The sequence below is a fragment of the Colletotrichum higginsianum genome, chromosome 5 (genome assembly GCF_001672515.1).
Source record: "Colletotrichum higginsianum IMI 349063 chromosome 5, whole genome shotgun sequence".
Lineage (NCBI taxonomy): Eukaryota > Fungi > Ascomycota > Sordariomycetes > Glomerellales > Glomerellaceae > Colletotrichum > Colletotrichum higginsianum.
In genome coordinates this window covers 1,403,107-1,427,202 of record NC_030958.1, presented here as the reverse complement: position 1 = coordinate 1,427,202, position 24,096 = coordinate 1,403,107, and the positions used below count along the sequence as shown (strand labels likewise).

The 24,096-nt window shown below is 55.3% G+C and overlaps 8 protein-coding genes across 8 annotated transcripts; 4 read left to right on the top strand and 4 right to left on the bottom strand.

Annotated features, from left to right (window-relative positions):
• Nucleotides 1–22: 22 nt before the first annotated feature.
• Nucleotides 23–664, top strand: CH63R_07372 (uncharacterized protein; the record flags this gene model as incomplete). Its single annotated transcript, XM_018302347.1, has 1 exon — nucleotides 23–664. One exon carries the CDS (start codon nucleotides 23–25, stop codon nucleotides 662–664), a length of 642 nt encoding a protein of 213 aa, XP_018157125.1.
• Nucleotides 665–3,560: 2,896 nt separating this feature from the next.
• Nucleotides 3,561–4,386, bottom strand: CH63R_07371 (uncharacterized protein; the record flags this gene model as incomplete). Its single annotated transcript, XM_018302346.1, has 2 exons — nucleotides 3,561–4,021; nucleotides 4,107–4,386. The coding sequence occupies 2 exons, from the start codon at nucleotides 4,384–4,386 to the stop codon at nucleotides 3,561–3,563; spliced, it is 741 nt and encodes a 246-aa protein (XP_018157124.1).
• Nucleotides 4,387–6,956: 2,570 nt separating this feature from the next.
• CH63R_07370 (Cytochrome p450) lies at nucleotides 6,957–8,913 on the top strand (the record flags this gene model as incomplete). Its single annotated transcript, XM_018302345.1, has 7 exons — nucleotides 6,957–7,307; nucleotides 7,359–7,371; nucleotides 7,422–7,625; nucleotides 7,674–7,715; nucleotides 7,769–7,909; nucleotides 7,963–8,792; nucleotides 8,860–8,913. 7 exons carry the CDS (start codon nucleotides 6,957–6,959, stop codon nucleotides 8,911–8,913), a joined length of 1,635 nt encoding a protein of 544 aa, XP_018157123.1.
• Nucleotides 8,914–9,741: 828 nt separating this feature from the next.
• On the bottom strand, nucleotides 9,742–10,857 carry CH63R_07369 (Radical s-adenosyl methionine domain-containing protein 2; the record flags this gene model as incomplete). The annotated part of the gene is made up of 1 exon (XM_018302344.1): nucleotides 9,742–10,857. The coding sequence occupies one exon, from the start codon at nucleotides 10,855–10,857 to the stop codon at nucleotides 9,742–9,744; it is 1,116 nt and encodes a 371-aa protein (XP_018157122.1).
• Nucleotides 10,858–11,212: 355 nt separating this feature from the next.
• On the top strand, nucleotides 11,213–12,185 carry CH63R_07368 (Adenylate kinase; the record flags this gene model as incomplete). Its single annotated transcript, XM_018302343.1, has 4 exons — nucleotides 11,213–11,267; nucleotides 11,318–11,634; nucleotides 11,690–11,878; nucleotides 11,949–12,185. The coding sequence occupies 4 exons, from the start codon at nucleotides 11,213–11,215 to the stop codon at nucleotides 12,183–12,185; spliced, it is 798 nt and encodes a 265-aa protein (XP_018157121.1).
• Nucleotides 12,186–13,696: 1,511 nt separating this feature from the next.
• On the top strand, nucleotides 13,697–15,170 carry CH63R_07367 (major facilitator superfamily transporter; the record flags this gene model as incomplete). Its single annotated transcript, XM_018302342.1, has 2 exons — nucleotides 13,697–13,804; nucleotides 13,863–15,170. The coding sequence occupies 2 exons, from the start codon at nucleotides 13,697–13,699 to the stop codon at nucleotides 15,168–15,170; spliced, it is 1,416 nt and encodes a 471-aa protein (XP_018157120.1).
• A 4,821-nt stretch (nucleotides 15,171–19,991) lies between these two features.
• CH63R_07366 (uncharacterized protein) lies at nucleotides 19,992–20,300 on the bottom strand (the record flags this gene model as incomplete). The annotated part of the gene is made up of 1 exon (XM_018302341.1): nucleotides 19,992–20,300. One exon carries the CDS (start codon nucleotides 20,298–20,300, stop codon nucleotides 19,992–19,994), a length of 309 nt encoding a protein of 102 aa, XP_018157119.1.
• A 918-nt stretch (nucleotides 20,301–21,218) lies between these two features.
• On the bottom strand, nucleotides 21,219–22,089 carry CH63R_07365 (uncharacterized protein; the record flags this gene model as incomplete). Its single annotated transcript, XM_018302340.1, is given in 3 exon segments — nucleotides 21,219–21,406; nucleotides 21,581–21,916; nucleotides 21,927–22,089. The coding sequence occupies 3 exon segments, from the start codon at nucleotides 22,087–22,089 to the stop codon at nucleotides 21,219–21,221; spliced, it is 687 nt and encodes a 228-aa protein (XP_018157118.1).
• Between the last annotated feature and the right edge of the window lie 2,007 nt (nucleotides 22,090–24,096).

Genomic DNA, 24,096 nt, shown 5'->3' with positions numbered 1-24,096 from the left:
AGAAGAAGAAAAGGACGAGACCATGTTTGGCACAGCCATGATTCCAGCGCCGGGGCCCATTTACGACGAGCAGGACCTGGCCGACCTGGCCGAGGACTTCCGCCGCAGCAAGGAATCCCTGAAAGCCGCCGGCAGGAGGTTGACATCCCGTCAGACCTCGCGCGCAACACGCGCTTCGCGAGCATCAATCGAGTCCCGAGGACCACTCTCGTCCAACGAAGACCTGGACTTGCATGTCGATCTTCCTCCAGGCATACTGGCAGATGAATCGCCTGTCTCGTCGCCTCCGTCTCGACCTCCCGGACATCCGCCTGGGAACACGACTCGGAAGACGAAGCGCAGCTCAGCGAATCGATCCGAACGGAAGGCAGAACGAGTTGCTGGAGTTCAACCGTCCAAACGGAGACGAGGGTTCCGTGCCAGGCTTCGACGAATCTTAGGCCGCAACGACAAGCTCGAGGTCGATCCTGATGCGCCGCATAGCCAATTTCAGGCCCAAGAACCAAAGAAACAAGACCATCAGGACAAGGACTCTCAGCGATCGCCTGAACAGAAAACCACGCCAAAGAGTGGTCCCGAGCCCGCCGAAGCCGAGCCTTCTTCGTTGAAGGAGACTACACCTCGCACCAGCATCAGCCTTTCAAAGAACGACAAGTCCACCTGATGTCGTAACCAAGCTTCGTGGGGACATTGGCAGTGAGGTAAGTATAATCAAAGCTCACCTCCCTGTGATACCTCAGCTAACACCATCCAACAGTGATCAATACGGTCGGGATGAGAAGGCCAAGTGCGAAACAGCCAAGGATCAAAGGATTGACCACCCTTCGAAGAGTAAGGCCGCGTGTTGAGCCTGCTCGACTTGTTTGCCACTAATGCCACGCGATGAAGCATGATTGCAAATGAGTTTAAAGGTCTTTTTCAGTGTGTCGGTCGTAGCAAGGAAACAGCATCAGTCGCAATACTTCTCATGGTGTACTTCATCGAATCCTAATACATAACCTCTTTTCATTCCTACATCGTCTTTCTCATGGACGCTCCGCAATAGCTGTTTGCGTTTTCAAAGCTTGCTTGTCTTGTTGCCCAGTTCAATAAATAACTTTTACCTCGCCACGATGTTGGAAGACAGTCCAGTCTGTCGCCAAGGAAAGGATCTCGCTTTGAGGGACACCGGACGCCGACGTTCCTAGGATTGCGATTAATACGAAAGAGATTGCCTCTCGGATTTTACGGCGTAGGCTATGGTGTGACTTGGTCACTGATTGCAATTTCAATATTTCATGGAGGAATATGCTGGCGACTCCCTTCCATGACTGATCAAGACACCAACTTAGCCGCGGCTGTTCCAGGCCAGCGTAGCCCATTGTTACAATGGCGTTGCCCCTTCAATCCATCGCCAGTCATCTTACTGACTCGTTGAGTGCCTCCCTCATTAACCAAGGAACGAAGACGTCTGACTTGAGCCGCCGAACGTCATCCCGGAACGACATCCAGTCCAGTCCGGTCCCAGCCATCTGGCTGGCAGGGTTCATCTCCGCAGTCTCCCCAAGATTTGGAAAAAGCAGTACCCATGAGGCCTCATTGTCTAGACTGATACAAATTTCCGAAAAACAATGACAAGATTTGAGACCTCCAATCGAGACCTGTCAGCTCCCTTGCTCAACAAATACCAGTGATGGCATAGCATTTGTCTCAGTATTTTAAGATACGGTCGTACAAGAAACGAACATAGCAGTCGCCAAACAGATTGTCATAGCGGGAAGGGGGGAGAGAAAGAAAAAGAAAAAGAAAAAAAAAATCATCCGTCCATTGAAGGGGAAATTTTGACCCCCCTCCATTTCCTCCGTCGCATCCCTTTTTGCACGCCCTTGGGCGCCTTTTGGGAAGAAGTGACACACGAAAAGCACCCTGAGACAAATTTGAGTCAGTCGTGAGCAAACAAAAGTCTGGGACAATCTCGCAATCTTTGACTCTTTTGGGGGACAGGAAGTGCGACAAGGCATGGGTTCTAGTCTTTTGGTATATAAGGCCGAGGACAGAGAACCAGGGTACGGATGACTTCCGTCTCGAAACGGACATACCCACACGTTTGCCTGCGTTATATTTGGGGGGGAAGAAAGCGAACAATCAACACTTTTGCTTTACTCAACCAGCAGTCATCGGAACGAAAGTTTTTGTCCCCTCTGATCACAAGGCCGTCTTTCAGTTCACTCAGATGATGTTATTCGGAAGAGAAATCGTCAAAAACACCAAGCTTTTCGACACGGTTTCCAGTCATAACCGGCCTGCCTTCTTGCTACCACGACCGCGTTGACAAGATAGTAATAACCAGTCTGACTCACGACTTGAAAGAGAGGGAAAACCGACGACATCCCCCCCTCGACACAACGCAGCGTTTGTGTAATACGAGTAGTACGACCAGGTACTGAAACTATTCAGATACCGAAGAAGAAGAACAAGAAGGAGGGAGCGTGACGAGCATCTAGCCAAGGGCCCGAGCCCGAGGAAAGGATGGGCCGAAGTGGATACGACACCACGGACTTGGGGAGTTTCGTCCGGTCCAACCCGCGTTGGGCCGGCGGGAACAGGGCCGGTGCCGGAGCGGGACAAAAGAGCGCGGGGAGCGCGTTCGGGCCGCCGGTGACGACGGGGCCGATGCAGCAGGCGGGATCGGCGGCGGGTTCGGTCTCGGCTTCTAGTAAGAACCGGGGTGGGGGTGCGGTCCCGCCGAAGAAGTGACGGCCGAGCTTGGTGCCTTTGCCCCTCTCTTTTACGGACCAGCATGCGAGGTCGCTGTTGGTCAATGAGGTATGTTCATCACTTGTGGGATTTGAGGGGAGGGAGGGAAACACGGCGCGGGCAATAACAACAGGCTGACTTTTCTTTCGCAGCGGTGGACGTTACTGATGGGCGGAACTCATCCGACCGGAGCGGGAACATATTGGACGCGGCAACTTTGGCGTAAGTTTTGGCGCCGGGAGGAAGCGGAAGATCACCTACTGACGATCTTAAATGCAGCCAGCGTGGCCAAAGCGAGATTGCAGGCCGTGGCGCAACGGAGAGGAGGCTGCGTGTCCCCCCTCCCTTCGATTCGGCGACTGAGAGGTGACCGATCGTTCACCAGCCGACTCGAGGACGCGAAACAAGTGGCATGGCTGGCCTCTGTATCCATGATCGTGTACGCCGTGAGAGGAGAAGTCTTGAGGATTTACAACATTGCGTTTAGGAAGCACCGATTGGTCGGATATCTCCATGGCGACGAGTGCCTGTATACATACAGACGCTCGCTCTTTGACGAAATGTCACAAAAGCAGAGGGCAGCGAGCAGGCGATCATTTGAAACGATGCTCTCCGCGAGAGGGACTTTCACACATGAATGCCATTCTCGGCCGAGTTGGAAAAAAAATGTCTTTTTTGCATCGTGACACTCCGGCTATAGCTCGAAAACGTGGAAAAAATAAAGCCGAAGAAGAAACGCCAACTCAGAATAACGGGGTATCGCACCGAGCAAAAAATAATTCAAAACATTAAAATGTCATAACATCGTACAAAGGCGTCCGTCTTTAGCTGTATTGGGGCGGATGCTGCGTGGGCGCGGTTTGTGAAGGCGGCTGCGGCAAGTAGTACTCCGCGGCCGCCCCCGTCGTCGCTGCGGGGGCCGGGCTGGGCCCGGACACCACGGGGGGAGCGTACGGCGGGACGGGCGTCTGCGAGCGGTAGGGCGCGTAGCCCATGGGCTCGAATTTGCTTTCCGCGGTGTTGCCGTTGCCTTGGTTGCCCGATGCAGCGCCGGCGAACCAGGAGTCCCGGTTGTGGCCTTCGTCGGACCTGCCTTCTTCGATCTTGGCGTAGACTCCGCCGCGAACGCCGGATTCGCCGCCGCTGGTGACAGACTTGTTCTTCCTGTAGGCGGCGAGTTTCTTGTAGAAAAAGACGGGGACCCAAAGGCCCGTCGACACGAGGAGGGCGCGGCCGAGGACGTGGCCCAGGCGGAACTTGTGACCTTCCTTCTTGCGTTTGAGTTCTGGGGTGTTATTGTAAGTCGCGGGTTCACGGTCATTTCGGCAGTCGTGCCGCTGTGCGGACGTCGGAAAACGGGATAAACTTACCCTGGACCAGATAATATGTTAAGGATACGAGGAACAGGACGAACCAGACGATCAAGACAATGATGAGGATCCGGGCCCAGAGGGGGAGGGCGCCGAAGCCACCTCCACCTCCTCCGCCGCCGCCTCCACCACCGCCGGCGACGATGTGACCGCCCTTGGACTTGGACTTGGACTTGCTCGTCTTGGGTTTTGATTTGGAGGATTTGCCGGAGCTGCTTCGGCCGCCGCCGCCCCTGCCGCCGCCGCCTTTGGGAACCCGGGATTCGAGGATGAAGTCCATTACTGTGTGTGTGTGTGTGTGTGTGTGTCTAAGAAAAGAAGAATATATGTTTAGGCAGCTTGAGGTTGCTTCAAGGTGTTTTTGAGGTATACAACGGCATCGGTTTGGTGAATAGGTGAGACGTGTGTATAAGGTAAGTGATCGAGTACACTATCGAGGGCTGAGGTGAGGGGACGAGGCGGGCGGCTGCCAAGTCCTTAAGTATCAGGAAGGACGATACGCCGGCATGCAAGAGGCGTTTTCCGGCATCGTGCTGTGGCCTGTCGGCAACAAATTTCTTTAGCCCCCTCCCCCATGCAGGTCTGACGAGAGACGGCACAGACAGCCCAGTCAGTCCCAGTCGGTCGGCTTAGACCCGTTGGCTTCTTTAGTTGGTGCTGTGCCGCTCACAGGCTACATCTTGACTTCATTTGCGCTCATCTGAGCTCCAGATAGCGGCTTGGCAGAGGACATTGGTGAGAGCGTCCAGGCTGCCTGGTGGCAGCAGATCATTCGTCCATTTGCGCTGTGTGTCGAGGTGGGATAGTGTGCTATCCCTGGTCCGAGAGATGATCATCTTGAGGAACGGCGGGGGAGAGGAGTCGAGTGCAGTGCCATGTTGCAATCTCACCAATCACTACAGCCTATCTCTTGGTCCCCATCATCCCTGTCTGCGATCCACTGTCAGCGTATCGAGGAGAAAGAATCGAAGAAGATTGTTGAAAGATGCCTGCTGCAGTACCTGCAAGCTCCCCATGGAGGATGGCGGGTGGATGTGGGCAGTGCTTGTTAGCGCATCTTGGAGGGATGACCCCTTCTGGCGGCAGAGGTCAAGGCCCAATAGGGAGGCACCTACAATCAGCCTTACCGCTTTCCCCGTGTGCCCGTGTGCCCCTCCCTGCCCCTTCTTCGGAGGGAACCAGAGGGCTGTGCGTGGGGAGCTGGGCAACAACTGCCTTACGATGTATACCACAGGGGACATGATCCCGGTAGACAGGCACCTAGGGTCCCAGACAAGAGGTCAGTTCCCTGGAAACCCCTTGAAGCTTGTTTTCCCCCCCTTTCTTTCCGGCGGCCATGTGCTTTTGAGCTCCGCTCCGCCCAATAGTTTTCTACCTAGCCAGCATCCTGTGGTTCTCGACCATGATGATAGATTCCACTATCGCCAGGCAGCTACAATTCCATCCTTGGCGTTGAACCATGGATTACCCCCCTTCGTCTTTCTACTTCTTCTCTTTCTGATGCCAACTCCGCATCTCCTCGGTTCTTTCTATGTAGGACGTCGCCGATCGTTCGCCCGGTGAACGTTTTTTTGTTTCGACCGGCACGATCCAAGGAACTCGCCGTCATGCCTTCCAGAGCTTCGAGGGGCAAGATGAGGTGATCGTCGCGGTCGGCCCTGCAGCCCCAAATGCCCTGCTGCGCAACGCCATCACTCCATGCCTTTACAGAGGGCGTGTTCTCATTGATGCCTCTTCCGACCAGATGCAGCATGGCGATTCCGGCTTGACATCAAGAAGCGGGAACAGGAACAGGGACGACAACTGGTCCCTGCATTACATCGGCGGCCACCGCCCGCCGTTCATGCGGCCCATCTCCTTGCGAAACTGGGTCCCCCGTCAAGAATTCCCGTTGAGGTGGATGGAAGCATGTTTCGCTTGTCTCCCAGGCGGACCACTAGTTGCCTAGAAGTCAATTTCGACTTCATCCCCCTCCGCCGCTGGCGATGCTTGCATAGCTGTGGCTGTGGCGGGGCTGCTGCTGCTGCTGCTGTTCGGCGAGGCATTCGCCTCCAACGTCGGCCTTGTTCGAGGCTGTCCGGGTGCTCCGTGTCGGCCGGCGCCGAAATTTGTTCTTAATCACACTATAATTAGCCTACATTCGTCTCAATCTGTCCAGGCTGGTGTTGGAGGCCACTGTCGGATTCTCTTCATGCTGTGTGCCGACGTCGAGTGTGTTGTTTACCAACAGAATGTAGCCATGCTTCGAGCTCGCCCAGAAGAGGACGGAAACGGCGTGGTCGTCGACAAGATAATGCCTGGCCCTTGTGTAAATAGACCGCGACGGGTCATCGGGGATGGGGCATGTTCTCACGACGAAAGCCACCAGCCCCAATGATACTGGCCCCATTGACACCATCCGGGCCTCCGACTGACACGGGAATAGCGGCTTGCAGCTTCGGCCGCAACCCCACGCCCACATCGCCGCCGACGTGCCATCGTATATGCCACACGAAACTCTCGCCTCGACAGACCGACATGGTCGTCGACTGTCCACGGTTGAGGCGACAGTTGAGGAGAGGAGGAACTGGGGGAGGCTAGCTCTGTCGTCTGTGCTAACTCAGTATTCGGGGACGCTAGACCATCCCAAATGGCTTGGCTGCCCTAGTCGATGGCCAGCCGTCGCGCCACCTGACATTAAGCACGTATCGTGGAGAACCGTGTTTACGGGACACGGCCGGTCGACCTGGTATCTCTCGAGACTCCGTCATTCATAGGCAGAGGTAACCGTCTGTTGAAAAAGCGGGCGGCTGCTCTATCGCCTGCGTCAGTTCCCACCATCTCCCTCCAGCGGAAGTAAACCATTCCAACATGGCAATGCATGATTTCATGTCGAGCTTCACCCTGCCTCAGCTTGCAGGGCTGCTTTTCGGTCTCTGGCTGCTTTTTGCCGCCCAGCTCGGAGTCCGGCGACTCTACTTCAGCCCCATCTCGCACATTCCGGGCCCCAGGCTGGCGGCTCTGACGCAATACTACGAATTCTACTATGACATCGTCCTGCGAGGGCAGTACACGTTCAATATTATCGAGATGCATCGGGAGTATGGACCCGTCGTGCGCATCAGCCCGTGGGAGGTCCACGTCGGCGACCCAGAGTTCTTTCCGGAGCTGTACACCGGGCCTGGCCGGCCTCGGGAGAAGTGGGCATTTTACACTCAGCAGGTCCGTTCTGAACTCTCGCACAAACATAACACTGGCTAATCGAGTTGACAGTTTGGATCTCCTGGTAAGCCATCATGGGTCTGGTGTCTGTCTACCGAGCTGACGCGACAAAAGAAAGCGCACTAGCTACCATCAACCATGAGCATCACAGACTGCGACGTTCAGCCTTGAACCCGTTCTTTTCAACACAGACGGTACGGAAGTTACAGCCCGTCATAGAGGAGCGAGTGGACGCGCTGCTGGGACGTCTGCTTGATCACGGCCAGCGGGCCAAGGAGCCCCTGGATGTGATGTATCCGTTCTCAGCTTTCACCAACGGTAAGAGACCGAGAAAAGTCTCTTGAATCCGCCAACTGACGTTACCAGATGTCATCAACCAGTACAGCTTTGCTCGGAGCGACCATCTCAGTAAGTCGGGACCGGGCAGCACGCCCAGGCTGGCGAGCTAACAAGACTCAAAGTCGAGGACCGGAACTTCGGAAAAGAGGTCACCGACAACCTGCTCATGGGCACCCACCTCGGCCCGATGATCAAGCATATGAACTGGGCCCTCACGCTGGTCAACGTACTGCCCGAGTCGTTTTCGGGGCGTTTCGTTCCTGGTAAGATTTTCATTTCCCGAATAATCGTTTGCGTCACTGGGCTCACGACACAGGGTGGGGTGGGTTCCTCAAGATGAAGAATGACATCAAGGATCAGATCGCCGAGATCAAAAGGACGGAGAATACGGACAAGTGGCAGCTTGACATCAGTCACCCGACCATCTTTCACGAGATGTTGTCGTCCAGACTCCTGCCGCCGCGGGAGAAGACGGTGTCGCGGCTCGGGCAAGACGGGCAGATCCTGGTGCAGGGCGGCACGCTCACGACGTCGTGGACGCTGTCGCTCGCCGTGTTTCACCTCCTCAACCGGCCGTCGACGCTGCGCAGGCTCCGGGACGAGCTCTTCGCCGCGATCCCGGACCGTGATGCCGTCGTGTCGCTGGCGGAGCTGGAGAACCTGCCGTACCTCCGGGGCGTCGTGAAGGAGGCGCTGAGGCTCGGGTTCGGTACGAGTTCCCGGCTGGCGCGTGTATGCCCGGACGAGACGCTGTCCTACCACGACAAAGAGCGCGGCCGCACGCTGCGACTCCCGCCGGGGACGGTCATCGGCATGAGCACGTACAAGACGCAGACGGACCCGAAAATCTACTACGACCCGTTCGGGTTCCACCCGGAGCGCTGGATCGAAGACGGCGAGCAGCTCGAGAAGTACCTGACAGTGTTCTGCGGCGGTACGCGCGTCTGTCTCGGCATGGCGCTCGCGCAGGCCGAATTATACCTAATGCTCGCGAAACTGTTCCGGCGATGGGGTGGTGGCGGCTTCGTGGGAGGCAGCGCCAAGGGCGACGGGCGGCCTGGTGATGTTGGAGTTCTCCGGATTTTCGACACGACGGTCAGAGACTGCGAGATGGCGGCGGACTATTTCATTCCCATCCCGTACAAGGTATGTTCTGTTCCAGAAGACGGGCTGTGTTTTGCGGATCAACTCTCGTGTGGCTAACGACACCCAGAACTCCAAAGGGATCCGCATCGTTTTTGACTCTCTCCACAGCGCTGTGGTTTAGAAGCGGATATCCAATCCCATACGAGAGGAGCGTCTTATTGGTGGCAGGCCAGTCCAAGTTGGGCCGTGCCGTCTTTGTCCAAGGTCCATCGAAGGCTTTTAGAGTTGCGATAGTCTGAGCCTTTGGCGCCAATTGGGAAAAGACAAAGGCTTGGCTGGCAATCCATCATTTCCGGGGATCGGACGACGAGATGATTGGAACATCAGACGGAGGGAGGGTATCCATGCATACACAGCCACCGCTTACTGTATGTGAGATGGGATGGAAAGCAGCAAAGCAGCGAATCAGTCGAATGCCGTCAAGTCGTGAGTTGATACGTGCTGTCAAGAGTGCTGTCAAAAGTGCAAAAGAGTACCCAAGCGCATTTTCACTTCTTACGCCGTGGTTGCCACCCTATTTACCTTGGCACTTTTAAAATTGCTGTGTCCCGGCCGTCAGACACATCATCCAAAAGGCTGGACCCGGCGGCATAGCACGATCAAGCATGCTGTGATGTGGTCGACATATTTCAGCTCAATTTAACTACTAGATGCGTCTCAATTTAGCCATTAAGTGACGACTTTCGTCAAACGCCGACTTTTCCCATTGAAGCTCGCTAAGATTTCCCCGTCGTTGATTATCTTTGGAAAGAGGTCTCCATTGGCGCTGCCCCTAACCTGTACAGACACCTTTACTTGCACACGAAGGGTATGCAATACGAACGTCGCGACCTGTCCGGCTCCGTGGTGGTGCCCTCTCCCTCTCTCGGGCTTGATACCCCCACCGGCCTCCGTGGAACGGTTTCGGCTCGTTTCGACCACTCTTGAGCATAGTTGTAACACCTGTGACCTACCACTCCAGCTCCTTCTTATTACCACCGCTACAGCCCCCGTTGTCGCCAACATTCTGTGGTTTCCGCCACTCATAAACCCCTCCTCTCTTGTCAAAGGCTCCCTTGTCCCACGCAACTTGCTGCATGGCCTTTTTCACCCCAACATCGAGCAGGGAATCGCTCTTCTTCATCGGCCCATCACCCTTGTCGAGGAAGCGCAAACGCTCGTCCAAGAGCAGATAGCTGCCGGCCATGGTCTGGTTGTCTTCTGGCACATAGCACGGCAGATGTTTATGCCTGTCGCAGAACGTCTTCCACTGCTCCTCGGAGATAAGGAATCTCCTAGCGTCCCGCACGCGGGTCTCGTCCTCATTCTCTCCCTCGACGATCAAGCACTGGAAAACCTTCCAGCGGAACGGGGCCAGCTCCGCAATCTGCGCCGTCATGTCCTCGTCCCAGTTGTGAATGTTGACGACGGTGTTGAGCTTGAACATGATGCCGTATTCTCTGCACCACTCGGCGATGCGAAACACCTGCGCCACGTGGTCCCCGTCAGCCTGGCCGTTCTCCCCGCGCCCGATCGCCCGGTTCGTCTCCCGAACAAATGAGTCGCACGAGATGGCCAGGATGTCCAGGTGCCGGCCGTGCTCGCGGAGGAACTTCTCCTGGATCTTGCTCCCGTTGCTGACGATGCTGACACTCTCCAGGTCCAGGACTTCTTTGCAATACCGCAGCAGATCACCAAGGAACTTGGGGTGCAAGAACGGCTCTCCGCCGGCGATGTTGAGCTTGCGCATGCCGGCCTCCTTGAGGAGGCGCAGGCCGCGCTTGGCGTCGTCCAAGGGGAGGATGTAGCCCGAGGTGTTGGTGTGGAAGCAGAACCCGCAGGCGTAGTTGCATTCGCGGGACGGGAAGTAGTTTACGGAGACGGGCGCGTCTGGGTCGTCGGCCACCTGCGGCGGCGTTGACTTCTCGGTGGTCCCCGCTTCCGGGGAGCGGATATGATGTTTTTCGGCGCCGCGGCGGAAGAGAAAGGCTGCTGCGACCCCCAGAACCGCTATGATCCATATAAAATATGGTATCGTTGAGAATAGCGCCAACGCCATCTGGACGAAGGATGTTAGGATTCCCATCCTGGTTAGGCAGCCTCTCACGGGAGGAAGCTAGACTGGTGATTCAATGCTGTTTGTTGGTTGCGAATCGTTTGAGGTAGGTTCATTTATACGTTCCTGCAAAAGTGTTATCGAGGGGCAAACCTAAAAGAATGACATCTGCACCATTGTCTAAAAGTCAGCTGACCCTGGGGGGCAGAAGTCAATCAATATTACAGGTACCACCAAGTGGCAGGAGAGGGGTAGCGAGTTTACATGATCAGCCCACACTGCGTGCAAACATCACAATGGACACTCTTCATCACAACGTTCCCTGCGGGCTGTGTTAACCGGACATAGTTGTGCCAACATCAGACCGGGCACAGGAGTAGTTGCTATGAACACCCGTTCTTCTCCAAAAAGGCAAAAATTTGCCGTGATCTTCGTCCTCGGTTCGTCCTTATGTTTCGGGGAAATAGAAGCCTGCTCACTATCTTGATAGGAGCCCCTGGTTCAGGCAAGGGGACGATATGCACCTTTCTTGCGCGCAATCACAATCTCTTGCATTTCTCTGTAGGAGATAACCTGCGTGCGTGGATGGAAGCAAACCGTGAAACGTCTCTTGCGGCTCGGATCCAGGAGAAGCTCGACCACCAAGGGTTTCTCACGTCTGCAGAACTGAACCCCCTCCTGGGCCTTGCGATCGAGAATGCAATGCGGCAGGACAACCTAAAGGGAATATTGATCGACGGCTTTCCAAGGTGTGAGGAGCAGCTCAACTCGTGGGCAAAGTGGCCCTTCCAGGAAAAGCTTCCTTTGGTATGTTGATGCGGGGTATGGGAACCTGTAGACTACAGCCGGTTGACTCCAGTAGGAGGGCGATCCGAAGCCCGATGTCGTCCTGTTGCTCAACGTGACGAGAGAGAATGCAGAGGCGAGGTATCTCGCGCGAGGTCGCGATCGCAACGACAGTGCAGAGAAGTTCACGAGGCGATTTGCCGAATACCTAGAGGAGGGACTGCCTGTGGAACGATACTACCGGCAAGCAGGTCTACTAGTTGACGTAAGTCCTACTGCTTGCCCTCTGTGCTTGTGGGTTGCAACCCTTGTAAGTGAGACTTACAAACTTCCAGGTCGACAACAACGGTACCGTGGAAGAGAATATCGCGGGGCTTCAGAAGACGCTGAGAGGCAGTGCTCTTTGGAGTAGTGCAGTTGGGGATCAGGATATGAAGCCTTCTTCATTGTATGAGCACTCTGGAGCTGTTTATCTAGAGGGGGCCGAATCCGACCAGGTTACAGTGTCGAGAGACGGATACGGGAGTCGATTCAGTAACGTCGCAAAACCACATGGGCCCGGAACAACCTGATGCCGGACATAGCCCTCGCGGCTGTCCAGATGTCTGGCTGTGCACTTCAGATCATAAACTTCAGCAGACGGATTGAAGTCTTGTCTTGGTAGAGAGTTATTGAAATGACGATGCGAGAGAGTGGTGTGTAGCAGACTCATGCGACTCTTCCTCCTGCCCCGCACAGTCATTGTGCCATAAACCAGTGATTAAAGCCTAGTGTGCCTAAAAGCGCGTGTTTTATTACATGCCTAGAAAGGAGAAGGACATAGACATGCCATATACACAAGCAGGACGACTATAAGGAGTCAAATCCGTATAAAATAAGCCCGAGATTGCCAACAGCATTCTTGAGCGCGACAAAGCTGGTGCCATGTACCTAGGGTAGGTATCTGAATAGCTGCCTGACTGTTTGATGCTTAGGTTGGGCTGTGCTGGGCACGAAGACCAGCAAAGGCGAGGCCAAGCACTTGCAGTAGTAAAGGCGCCAGGTGATTGCGTTTGTTGAATCGTAGAACCCAGCCTTGGCGATTTTTGAGTCAACATCTCGCATTATATAGCAACACACAACAACATACAGGCTTATATTATGATTCCAAAAGCAACCAACGTACATCGTCAGATGCCATTAAGTCATGAGGTCATGCCTGCAATAGCAAGAAGGGTGGGGAAAGGTAGACGCAAAGTTCGGGACTTATCATGGAATATTGAAGCACGGCTCGGTTTACTGAAAGTATCTCGTCCAATAAAAAAGCAGCCGAAAGGCAGCTGCTGACAACTCGCCGGGGAGGGGGGCAAGGTAACAGCCCCCCCCCCCCCCCCCCCCGGGTCCCAGAGGCCCAGTCCCGCGTACAGGTATTTGAGGCGCTCTGCCGGCGTTGGGTGCCGTCCGATGCTAGTGTCCCCTCTCTTTCCCAGTAGTTCAGTAGTCGCCTAAGTTGGCTTGCCAGTGACACCAGCAGCGGGCTTGCGCGCGGTACAGTGGGGCACCCCCCTCCCCCCCCATCCTCGGCGCAAAGCCCCTGACCCTGAAACATCGGACTGGACCGACTGGATTACGATTCAGGGGACAAGGGGGGCGGCGGCAGCAGCAGCAGAAGAGAGCATGTTTCTGCAAGAGGCGACGCGATGACGGGGAGGAGCTTGGACAGTTCCACGTTGCTCGTTTTCGTTTTGTTCTCCCCCGCCAGTGTCTTACCTTTCTTTCGTCTTTTGTCTCTTTTCGTCACTTGTCAAGGCACTTCACCTCTTCTTGTTTAAGCCCTTTTCTCCCCCACGCGTTTGGGTTACCGATCACATCTTCTCTTTTTTCGATGCTGTCGTGGTCTTCCGCTTTGTAGACCTCCCCTATTCTTATTCTCCACGTCTCTTTCCCTTTCCCTTTCCCACGCTCATTCTCGCAGCCTCTTCTTGTACACATTGAAACCTATCTGCGCTTCCTCACTCCGGGATCTCGACCTCGACTTTCCTCACGAAACAGACCTTTCTTCTCTTGTCAAACATATCCGATACCCCAGTGCAGGCCCGCAACCATGGCAGCAGTGACAGCAGCGACGGCCTCGTCGCCCTCGGCCGCAGTCGACCCCTCAACGCGCAAACGCGTTCTCAGAGTCGTCACTATCTCTCTCCTTCTCGACTTGGTAATTCAATCCCCTCCGGGCCTCGCGGTCATAATACTGACACTTGCACCCTCACCAGATATCCTTCACCTTCATCCTCCCTCTCTTTCCGAAGCTCCTCGAGTTCTACCGCGATCGTGAAGTCGGTCCCGCTATCGCCGACGCCAACGCCCCTACGACCCTCCTCCAGTCTGTTCTCTCGGGCCTGAACCGCTACAAGGCTGCCTTCGCTCGACCCATTGACTCGCGCTACGACATCGTCCTCCTCGGCGGCGCCCTCGGGTCCCTCTTCAGCCTGCTGCAGGCCGTCGCTTCCCCGCTCATCGGTCGCCTCTCTGACCGTCACGGCCGCCGTACCGCCCTGTTAGCCTCCATGTGCGGCAACATCCTCTCCGTGCTCCTGTGGGTCGTCGCCGTCGACTTCCGCACCTTTGTGGCCTCACGCGTCGTCGGTGGCCTGTCCGAAGGCAACGTCCAGCTCGCGACCGCCATGGCGACCGACATCTCGGACGAGCAGAGCAGAGGCTCGACAATGGCCCTCATCGGCGCCTGCTTCTCCATCGCCTTCACCTTCGGCCCCGGCTTGGGCGCCTGGCTGAGCACCATCACCACTGTCAAGGAGAACCCTTTCGCTACCGCCGCCGGCTTCAGCCTGTTCCTCATCCTGACCGAGACGATTTACCTGTACTTTTGCCTCCCCGAGACCCTCCCCGCCCTGACGGGCAAGGGCCGCGCCGTTGCGACCAAGGGCGAGAAGGATACCAAAACGACGAAGACGACTACTGCTCCGAGCCCGCTGCTGCGCACAAACTCTCACTTCCTCCTCAATGCCGTTCACTTCGTCTTTCTGCTCTTCTTCTCCGGTATGGAGTCCTCGCTGTCCTTCATGACCTACGAGCTCTTCGCCTTCGGCTCCTCCAAAAACGGCCGTCTCCTTGGCTTTGTCGGCCTCGTCGCCTCGATCCTGCAGGGCGGCGTCACACGCCGCTTGCCGCCCCTGCTCTCCGTGCGCGTGGGCGTCGTGGCGTGTCTCGTGTCCTTCGTCCTGCTGGGCCGCATCACGACCACCTCGGGGCTGTACGTCGCGGCGACATGCCTGGCCATCACCTCGGCGACGGTCGTTACTGGCCTGAACGCTCTTAGTAGCTTCGAGGCCGCCGAGGGCGAGCGCGGCGGCAAGCTTGGTATCCTCCGCGGCTGGGGCCAGCTTGGTCGCGGGCTGGGACCCATCCTCTTCACGAGCGTCTACTGGTGGGCCGGTCGCGAGGTCGCGTACACCATGGGCGCCACAGGGATAGCGGTCGTGGCCGCGGCTGTGTTTGCAGGTCTTAAGACACCACCCGGCTCGTTGAAGAAGAAGGTACCCGCCGAGAAGAAGGCCGCATAAGGCTCGTGTTCTTGACATAAAAGTAGGGGTCGGTCGCGAAGCATCTTGTCGTGGTTTTTCTCGTATTGATATGTTGTATTTTGTAGATGTACATGGTGGGAGATAATGCATCATTCAGGAGTCCGGTACAGGTTAGATGTATTATACTTCGGGAATTGTACATGTTGTTTGTTGTTCAAGAGCTGAAGTGATGCTATGAGTGATTACGTATGTTATGCCGAGCTGGTTATGTCTAAATGCGCGTCTCGTCACCTAGTCGAGACCTTGCTCTTGTACTTTTCAGCGGTGCGTTCAGCCAGACATTAATAGGAGCCCCTCGGGTTGGGGAGCGTATTGCGACTTCAGCGTCTGGATCGCTCTAGTCGACGTGCTATCGTTGCACTCGCCGCTGTTATCTTGTGTTCCAGAGGCTCGTCGAACTGGGCCATGGAGCCACTGTCGTCTTTTCCTCTGATGTTGGCCCCAAGCTGTCTCCTATCCAGGCACGGGACAGCCGAGGACCAAGTCATTTTCGAGCTCTAAGAAGTCAGTGCCAGATGATCGTTCTGGTTGGTAGCTGCATTATAGGCCAGTCTCTGTATGCTTTCAACCGAGCATGTCAAGGTGAGATACAGGAGACAGAATCAGTTTGGGGGGGCTGCTGCTCCTCCAAGTAGGCATAAAAAAATCATGTCATCTGTGAAATCTGTTTGTCTACCTTGACCTTTTGATCCAGCCCTGCCTAGATAGGCAAAGGGGAAGGTCAACATGGCATTATCACTGGGTAAAGACAAAGCCTCCCTGCCCCCTGAAAGCCTGGCCCCTCTCGCCTGGTTGAGCACCATGAATACAAACGGAATCTTTGCGTGCCTGCCTTGACACACCACCTGCCAGACTCAGACTCACTTCACACCTTCCCTTTCCTTCCTGTCATAACGCAGTCAACCGTCTCCCTTCCCCAACAACAAAGAGTCCAAGATCGGATGGTCTAGCGGTACAGCAGCCGGCGTGGAGCAATAGTAGCTTATTGGCCTCCTATCCGGAGCTCAGCCAAAGGTTGCGGGTGCAAGTCCCGTCGTCGGTACACTTTTTTTTTACATCTTTCTTCCATTCCTCTTTGCGCTCCTTGTTTATCTCATTCTATTGTTCACTCATCATGTTTCCTCTTCTTTGCTCCTTGTCGATCTCTTATTGCGTATAGTGACGGTCAATGTTCATGGCATTTGATTTGTGATCTGATCTCCTGCTGTCACGTGCGTATGGAAACGTAAAGTAAGGTGAAGGACTCCCTGGACAAATGATAAGCGAGAAGCAGGTACCCGATGATGTATATGCCGATATGACATGGCGGACACGTTTCCCTACGATGAGGGATCTTTCTGGCCTCTGCTCCCACTTGTTTGTTTGGTCATCGAAACTCGGCCATTCAAAGCGACGACGGTACAGCCTACCTAATGACCTCTCAGGGGGCACATCTTCCACCATCCACCTTCCACCTTCCATCATGAGACGACGGTCGGGTTGTTTCCAGAGGTGAGTCTACCCGATTGGGAACGGATGGTCATCACACTACCACGGAGACTGCTGCAACTTTTGCTGGCACCATGGGGTCAAGCTCGCTGAGGGCCAATCGGGTGGGGGGTTGGAGGTTATCCCTACAGTCAACATTCTAAACCCAGAGAAAGCATTATGAGAACGACTGAAGACCAGCACCCGGCGGTGACTGTTACACGTTGAGGTTTGCCGCCGCCTGTCCCCTGAAGCCTACCCCGTAATTGATCCCCGACCACCTAGCGGCGTCTTGTAAACAGCAAAGATGTTACAAGGAGGAGTCCAGAGACGTCTAACAGGAACGTCTAATAGGGGCGTGTCTAGCCAGGTGATTAAACCACTTCAATCCATAGCGTTGACTGTCACAGGGAAGGGTACGCAATCCTCCCCGTGCCATGGGAGCGTGGATCCCTCGACAAGAGCCCTCGGTCGTCTCATCGCAGTCTCTGGGCAGCTCCAACTTGTTTCGAAACACCGTGCATGGATGGGCCGTACCGAACCGAAAACGAACGCCGCGTTACTTCCTCTCCCTGGAGGCCAACAAGAGGCCGGCAAGTGACTGCCGCTACCCCTTTCCCACTACCGTTGGAACCTTGCCCAGCTGAGTGTGAAGGGCCCAAGGAGCCCTCCAAAGATCGTATTTCCTGCCCCCACGGTGTTCTCGTCAGAAAATCAGAAGGAGGAAGAAGATCAAGCGAGCGATCTCCAACTCGAGACCAATCCTCCCATTAATTATAAGAACGAACACTACTGCGCATACTTGTTCGAGCCTTCGCCAGGCGATACTCCTCACTTGCCGTATAGCTCCGTGGCTTGGCAAACCCCTTGATGGAAAAGGGGTACTCCCTCCGTCTGCGGCCTGCCCCTTAGTATTATCATGGTGGCCCTGGTTCTTCCTTACGATATCTGCCAAGTATTATCGCGCCTACCAGTACCAATTCAAGATCTCCCAAGAGTTGATCCATCCCAACGGGTACTTCCTCGAGCCTGGCCCATGAGAAGAAAGAGTCGACAAGTCTACCGCAAAAGAAAAGGGGGCCCCAGAAGTCTCGGCGGGAAGCCGAACCATCGGAACAAAGGTCCTCGGGTATTTAAGACGCAATCTTGCTCTAGCAATGCTGTGAAAGGGTATGAGAGCCTCCGGTCCAGGGTACGTGTCTACACCAAGACCGTGAAGGCCGGAGTCGAGAACGCGGTCGACACTGGATTATAGTGAGCCTGACGAGGCCATCCCGAACCTGTCATATTGTCGAACGACGGAAATGAAAAGGCGACGGCCCCCGCGGGCCCGTACAACGTCACTGGACGCTGCTGTGGCACCAAATAGTTGAGGCTCTCGATATGGTTTGCCACTCGCGGGTCGGTGATGTTTTTGATATTCCGCCAACACGCAATGCTGAGTGAGAGCCCTCGGTTCACGTAATAGGCACAGTTGCACAAGAGGTGCCCCAGCCCAACTTGGTTCGGCAGAGAGAATCGTGACTGGAGCCAGGAGTCCAGATTCCAGACCGAAAGTTCAAGACGGTTCGTTTTGTTCGCCAACAATGCCCAGCCCGTCCATCTGCCTGGCTTCATGAGGGTCGTAAGCAGTCGCTTGCATGCATCATGCATGCGGCACACAAACGCGTACACTTATAAAAATCAACAGAGGTAAACTTGGCATGTGGCTAGTGCTCGCGAGAGTTGACGCGGGGAACTGCCCAGTCATACCTAAACCATCTCGATCAGGGAGCATGTCATCAACCGGGTTCATCCGATGTCGAGACACAGAGGGAAAGTAAAGTGGGTGCATCTACCGGGAGATGGATGCGATGCGATGCGCTGGCCGCACCCCCCGCCTTTTGACTTTCCGCAGACAGCATTCATTCTTGGAAGGCCTTGGACGCTGGGCCGAGGTGGTGGGCAAAACGCCTCCCCCATCGGATCCTGATGCCAAAGTGCGTTCGTGCCAGCTTGAACGGGCCCGCAGGCTCTCTGCAAGCGCTGGAAGGGACGCCATGTGCCATGCTCGGTCCGTTCTGAGTGGCCATCCGAATGTGATGCCCTAGTACTATGGTGAGAGAGCCTGCATGTGGGCGCGCATGCGTGGTCTGCAACCTTGGGAGCTGCTTCTTGCTGCGGGGGCAGTGCTGTGTGGTAAGGCAGCGCTGGCCAACCCGACACCAGCCGCAGACCGGCTACATCTTTGACAATGAAGCCTGGAATCTTGACGATCATTAGTTTTGAGGTGGATTCGGGCCAAGAACGCTCGTTGAGCACGAGGGCAGATCTTACTTATGCTCTGGTCTTGGGTGCGACGTCGTGAAGGAAGCCCGAGCCATTCATCCGACGTGCTCAAGTCGTTCTAAGGCAATATCTCGCTGCCAGGCGGGTTCTGGAGGACCTCAATCCAAACCAGTGGCCAACTGACACCCGGCACGATGGTGAGTTCCTTCCGTACATCAAGGCCGAAGAAGCATCGTCGTCAAAGACCTGACCGGGGAAGGCGCTTCCCCGACAGACGAAGTCCAGACTCCCAAGAGCTCGAGCCGAAAGCTGACGATCGCGCCCTGTCATTTCGATCAACGTGTCGTACGAGTCGCGTCCTACAACGCCGAACCACAGCGCTTTCAGAAGATTAGCACCGGTGCGCAATTGGTGACATGCAGCATTAGTGCTTTGTTGGAGTTGTCTCTGGGCGGCGAGTCCAAGAGCAGCCAAGCGGGATATGATCCATGTTCCGGCCGCCTGTTACCAGGATTTCGTCAGCGACAGTGGGATGTGATGGGCCGTTGGAACATTGCGCCGGATGTCATCCCGGATTCGGCTTGGTGTTTGTCATCACTCCCTTGTCAGGCCGTTGCCCTTGGCTCTAATGATCTTTGGGCTCAAGGCTCAGGCACTGTCGTTCAGTTTGCAGGTTTCTTTGCCGGTGTCCGGTGGCAGCGGACGCCGTGGGCTCAGTGATCATGATTGACCATTTGGAAAGTCAGCCGGATTGCAATCCGCCCTGCAACTAATCACGGCAGAAAAACGTAGGGCGTGACCATGGCGAACAACTCACAAAATGGTAACGGCGCGAACTCGGGGTTATACGCGCTCTCCTGCGGCACCCGACGTGCCACCACCCTTGCGGGCCTGATAGATGTGCGCACTGGCTCAGGTTACCAGATGTGGAAGCTGAGAGGAACAGTTACGTTTGGTGTGAAGGACACAGCTTAAGTCGGCCCCGGAACCCTGGTTGGGCCGCTTCTGTGCCCGTGAGAATGCTTGGACAGCGTTGCAACATGTTGCGAACGGCACGGCTGGGCGTCAACAGCTTCGCTCGGCATTGTCGGAACAATGGTCCTTCGAGAAGACGATGCCCTCGCCCGCCAACTCACTGAGTAGACCAGCTGAGCTAGGGGTTGGCGTGGTAGGCTTGGAACGGTCCCATCCCTTCCTGACCAGCTGCACATGGTCGAGAAAGGCGCCTGTGGCGCTGGTGCCCCCCCCGAAAAAGTAGGGTCTCTTGTGCGAGAGGCCAGAGCCGACACGGTACGAGGACTCCCCGGTCGAGTCTGCCCCCACTCCCCACGTCGGCCATCTTGCCGCAGCGGTACCGGCCAAAACCAGCAGCATGGCGAGCCTCTCCTCGTTTCCCGTGAGGAAGAATCAAAGGTTCGGCGAGAGTTGCGAGAGGGGAAAAGTACACGGCGCCCCCTTGGCCAAGGAACTGCAATCGGGGTTTCTACCGAGCTATGACGACACCGAGGCGAGCTGCTTTGTTCGAGGTGCGATGTAGAAAGGAAATGCATCGTTGATTGCTGCAACGATGGGCGTCGTCTACCCTGGTGGACACGATGCCGTTGCATGCCTCCCTAATGCCCCTTCTCCTTGCCGGCGAATTCTCTCGGCTTTGGAAAAGTCGTACCAGACAGAGGTGCAGGACAGGTTGCTGGCAACTTGGCAACTTGCGAGGGAGCAGGTTCAGGGATGTTTCCAGGTGCCCACTTCCCAACTCGAAGCGATGGAGGAAGAGAGTTAGAAACTGTTCCATTGAAGTTTCAAGAACTACCAACGCCTCGTTCCGCCCACCAAGAAGGGCCCCAGTAGCCGACGGGTCGGTCGGTCGCTAGGAGACATCGGCAAGCTTCCATCATCCAGTCATGTCGCCCCTGGATACCGGCATTTTGCCGAGCACAATGTGGCTTCTTACATAGCTTCACGGTTCAGCGAGCTGAGCAAGCAGCAGACATCCTCGCGGTCTGCGACCTGATGTCGACGTGGGATGACCTGCTGCGAGCTGCAGAGGCTGCAGATATGACGGCACGGTGGCAATTGACTGCGTCTCTGGGTATACAATTAGATGGCGTCGGCAACTTCACAAGAGTCTTTCTATGCAGCTGGACTGCCTGACTTGTTCGACACTGGGGCTCCAAACCGCACTTGGTACCCAATCACCTGTACGGATACCTATTCCGTCCCTTCCCTGCCTCTCTGTCTTTCTCTATTTCAGTCATCAGCCACTGGCTCTCGGAACGTTGGTCCGAATCAAGATCACCCATGGTCAAGGTCGGTTTGGTGCTGGGCTCTGGAGCAACCGAGCGAGGCCAAAGACGGGCAGACTCCGCGGATATGGGCCATCTCGTGTCGGCGATAGTGGTCTGATCGCATCGCACGGGTTTGGTGATTCATTGACAGTCTGGCGGCGCAGGTGCCAGTGCCAGTGACTTGAATCGTAAAAGCTTGAGGGACCCAGGATCAGGGGGGGACGAGCTGTGGATCATGTCGAGATTGGGGGAGGAAGCCACGAAGCAATCCCCCCCCCCCCCCCAAAGGTCGGGACGCCGACTGCCTGAGGGCCGGGGGGCTGCAGCGCGAACCTGAAGAGGGGAGTGAGTCCGAACGACGTGAGATACGGCGGCCGCTGCCAGGGCTTTGGGGCGACAACTGTCCGCACTTCCAGAACACTGGCGATTGGCCGTGTGGAGCGCGTGGCCGAGCGGCCGAGCGGCCAGGGCAATGATCAAACTCGTTCCCATCAATATCAAAGATCAGCCACTGAATATTGGCTATTTCTGTCATTCTTTTCTCGACTTCAAGGTACGATGTACAGAGATTCCGGGAAGGAAGCTTGTAGGTGGGGTCGTTCTTGTGTCCCGCTGCTGACGAAACCCCGCCGTCCGCGAGTTCCTGTACTTGCACGACCTGTGCAGTTTGCAGTTGCAGTTGGTGTAGGTGAATGAAACGGGCGTCTCAACCTACTTAGGTACGCCACGGCAGAATCGCGACGTGTACAGTGTATATGTGGCGATGGCCGTAAAGGTTGTCGGTCAATGAGGGGAAGACATCCTTGTCGAGAGCTGATGCTGATTATTTGTGAGTTATTACTGAAGACTTGATGGTGAGATAAAGTGGTTGGACACATGTCCAAGGCCTGTACCTATTTAGCAAGTGGGACTAAGGCAGCACTCAGGAATAGAAAAGAGTAACTGAATTGATGAAGTGATCCGAGAACAAGATCATACGAGCCGTCAACCGACCAAATGGCATCCTCAGAAGCGGGTTGCAGCTTCAGCTGACGTAACTACTGGCCCCAACGCTGCGAGTAGCCGCTGGGGCTAGATGCGTCCAAGGAGACGGCGACACAGAGGCTAATTACCGACGCGATCGATGCCTCTTTCGTCGGGGCCTCGGAGAAGGTGTCATCGTGTGCGTGTATACGTATCTGTACACACATACAGATAGATACTTACATAGCTGATGACCCCTAATAGGAAATAGGGGGATTTCTGCAGGCTCGCGGAAGATGAACGGAGCAATATTGCCTGCAACCCGGCTAGAACGTGCAAAGAGCAGATCTGCGATCCACTCTTGACGCCAGGGTTTAATTGATGAGAGTTGTCTCGGCCCCGACTTCGAGGAAAATGTTTGCCCTTTGAAATGGGAAGGGAGGCAGATGCAGATATACACTAAAGATGCGGCATTGGCGAAGGTGCTTGCTGTATGTTGGCTGCATGTTTGTTCTTCTAGCCAAAGTAGCGAAACAGACAATAAGTAGGTACGAAACAAAACGTACGATACACTTGCACGGGTATGAAGCGGGCCGCATCTCAAAACAAGGGAAACAACTCGTCTTGCTCGGTGCAGTAGAGTCATGGCATGTGCGAGTGAGTGAGCGGGATTGATGGAATGAGCTGGCCAAGCCGGAAGCATTTGGCGGTTTCTGATGGTGTGTGGACGATGAACAGAGTGAAAGATTGTGTGTTGTCTGCTACTGGCTGATGTGCGCATTCTGGAAACCAGAAGTGTTTCCCACCAAGGCGAGAGGACAAGTTGTCGAAAAGCAGAATGGACGATGCCGCGGTGCCTAAGTAGGTACGTACCCCACACGAGAAGGCGATGGCAATGGCAATCGCGGAAAGAGCATGGCACATGGGTACTTCTTCCTGCTTAGCGCAGGTGGGTCACAGGATGTTTAAGTGGTTAGCAGGGGTGCTCCCCACGCATTGGTCCACGAACGGCCCAGTCGTTATTTCGGGCTGTCGAGATTATCTCTTGGTTGCAGGCACAGGTGCAGTAACGACGAGTGTTGTATCCGTACACCCGCCGACGACCTAGCGGAGCGAGACCGATATCGTCTCCCTCAGTCTGCTGGCTTGTGTCCCGATGACGTGGACGCTGCTAGCAGCAAAGGGAGGAAATGAAAAGAGAGATAACAAGAAAGAGGTAAAGTAAAAACGAGAGGAGAAGGAAAGGGACAACGTGTGTGAAATGCCTAGGAAGAAGAGCGGCGCGGACAGGAACCCAAGAAGCAGAGAGGTACCGACACAGTGAAGTCGAAACGGCGCTAACGCATGGATGGAGATTTATTGGGGAGGGGACCGTGGGGTACGTAGCTCGCAATCTTTTTTGTCCTGCGTACGGTGTTTTTATTCTGATGATGTCGGGGCGTGTTTGCCTCTGTCGTGGCAATGGTTTGCCCACACGAACCTCAACCAATGACGACAACCTACAGCGATGGAATCACTGCTTTCTTGTTTGAATACTAGGTAGGATAAGGCTGGCGCTGGTGCACAGAACAAGGCATGACGCATGCCGAAAAGAATAGAAAAGGAGAGGAGGGGGAAAGGAGGATGCATGCTGATTCGTTTCTCTTTTCATCTTCTTTCAGTTGCCAATTTCATCCTCGGGCTTCTCAACATTGAGTGGACCGTTTGTCGACATTTAACTCGACGCCCAGTCCAATGTGCAGAAGCAGTACATCCGCTCAAGAAGTTTGCTGATGGATCGCGGAGCATGCAGAGATTGTCTTCGACTGATGGCATCTTTGCCCAAGCGATGTCACGTCCAGATTATTCCCGAGACAGCTTATTTTTCCATCATCCCCCACCATCTCTTTTAAACTGCACGTATTTGCAAATGCCCGAACATT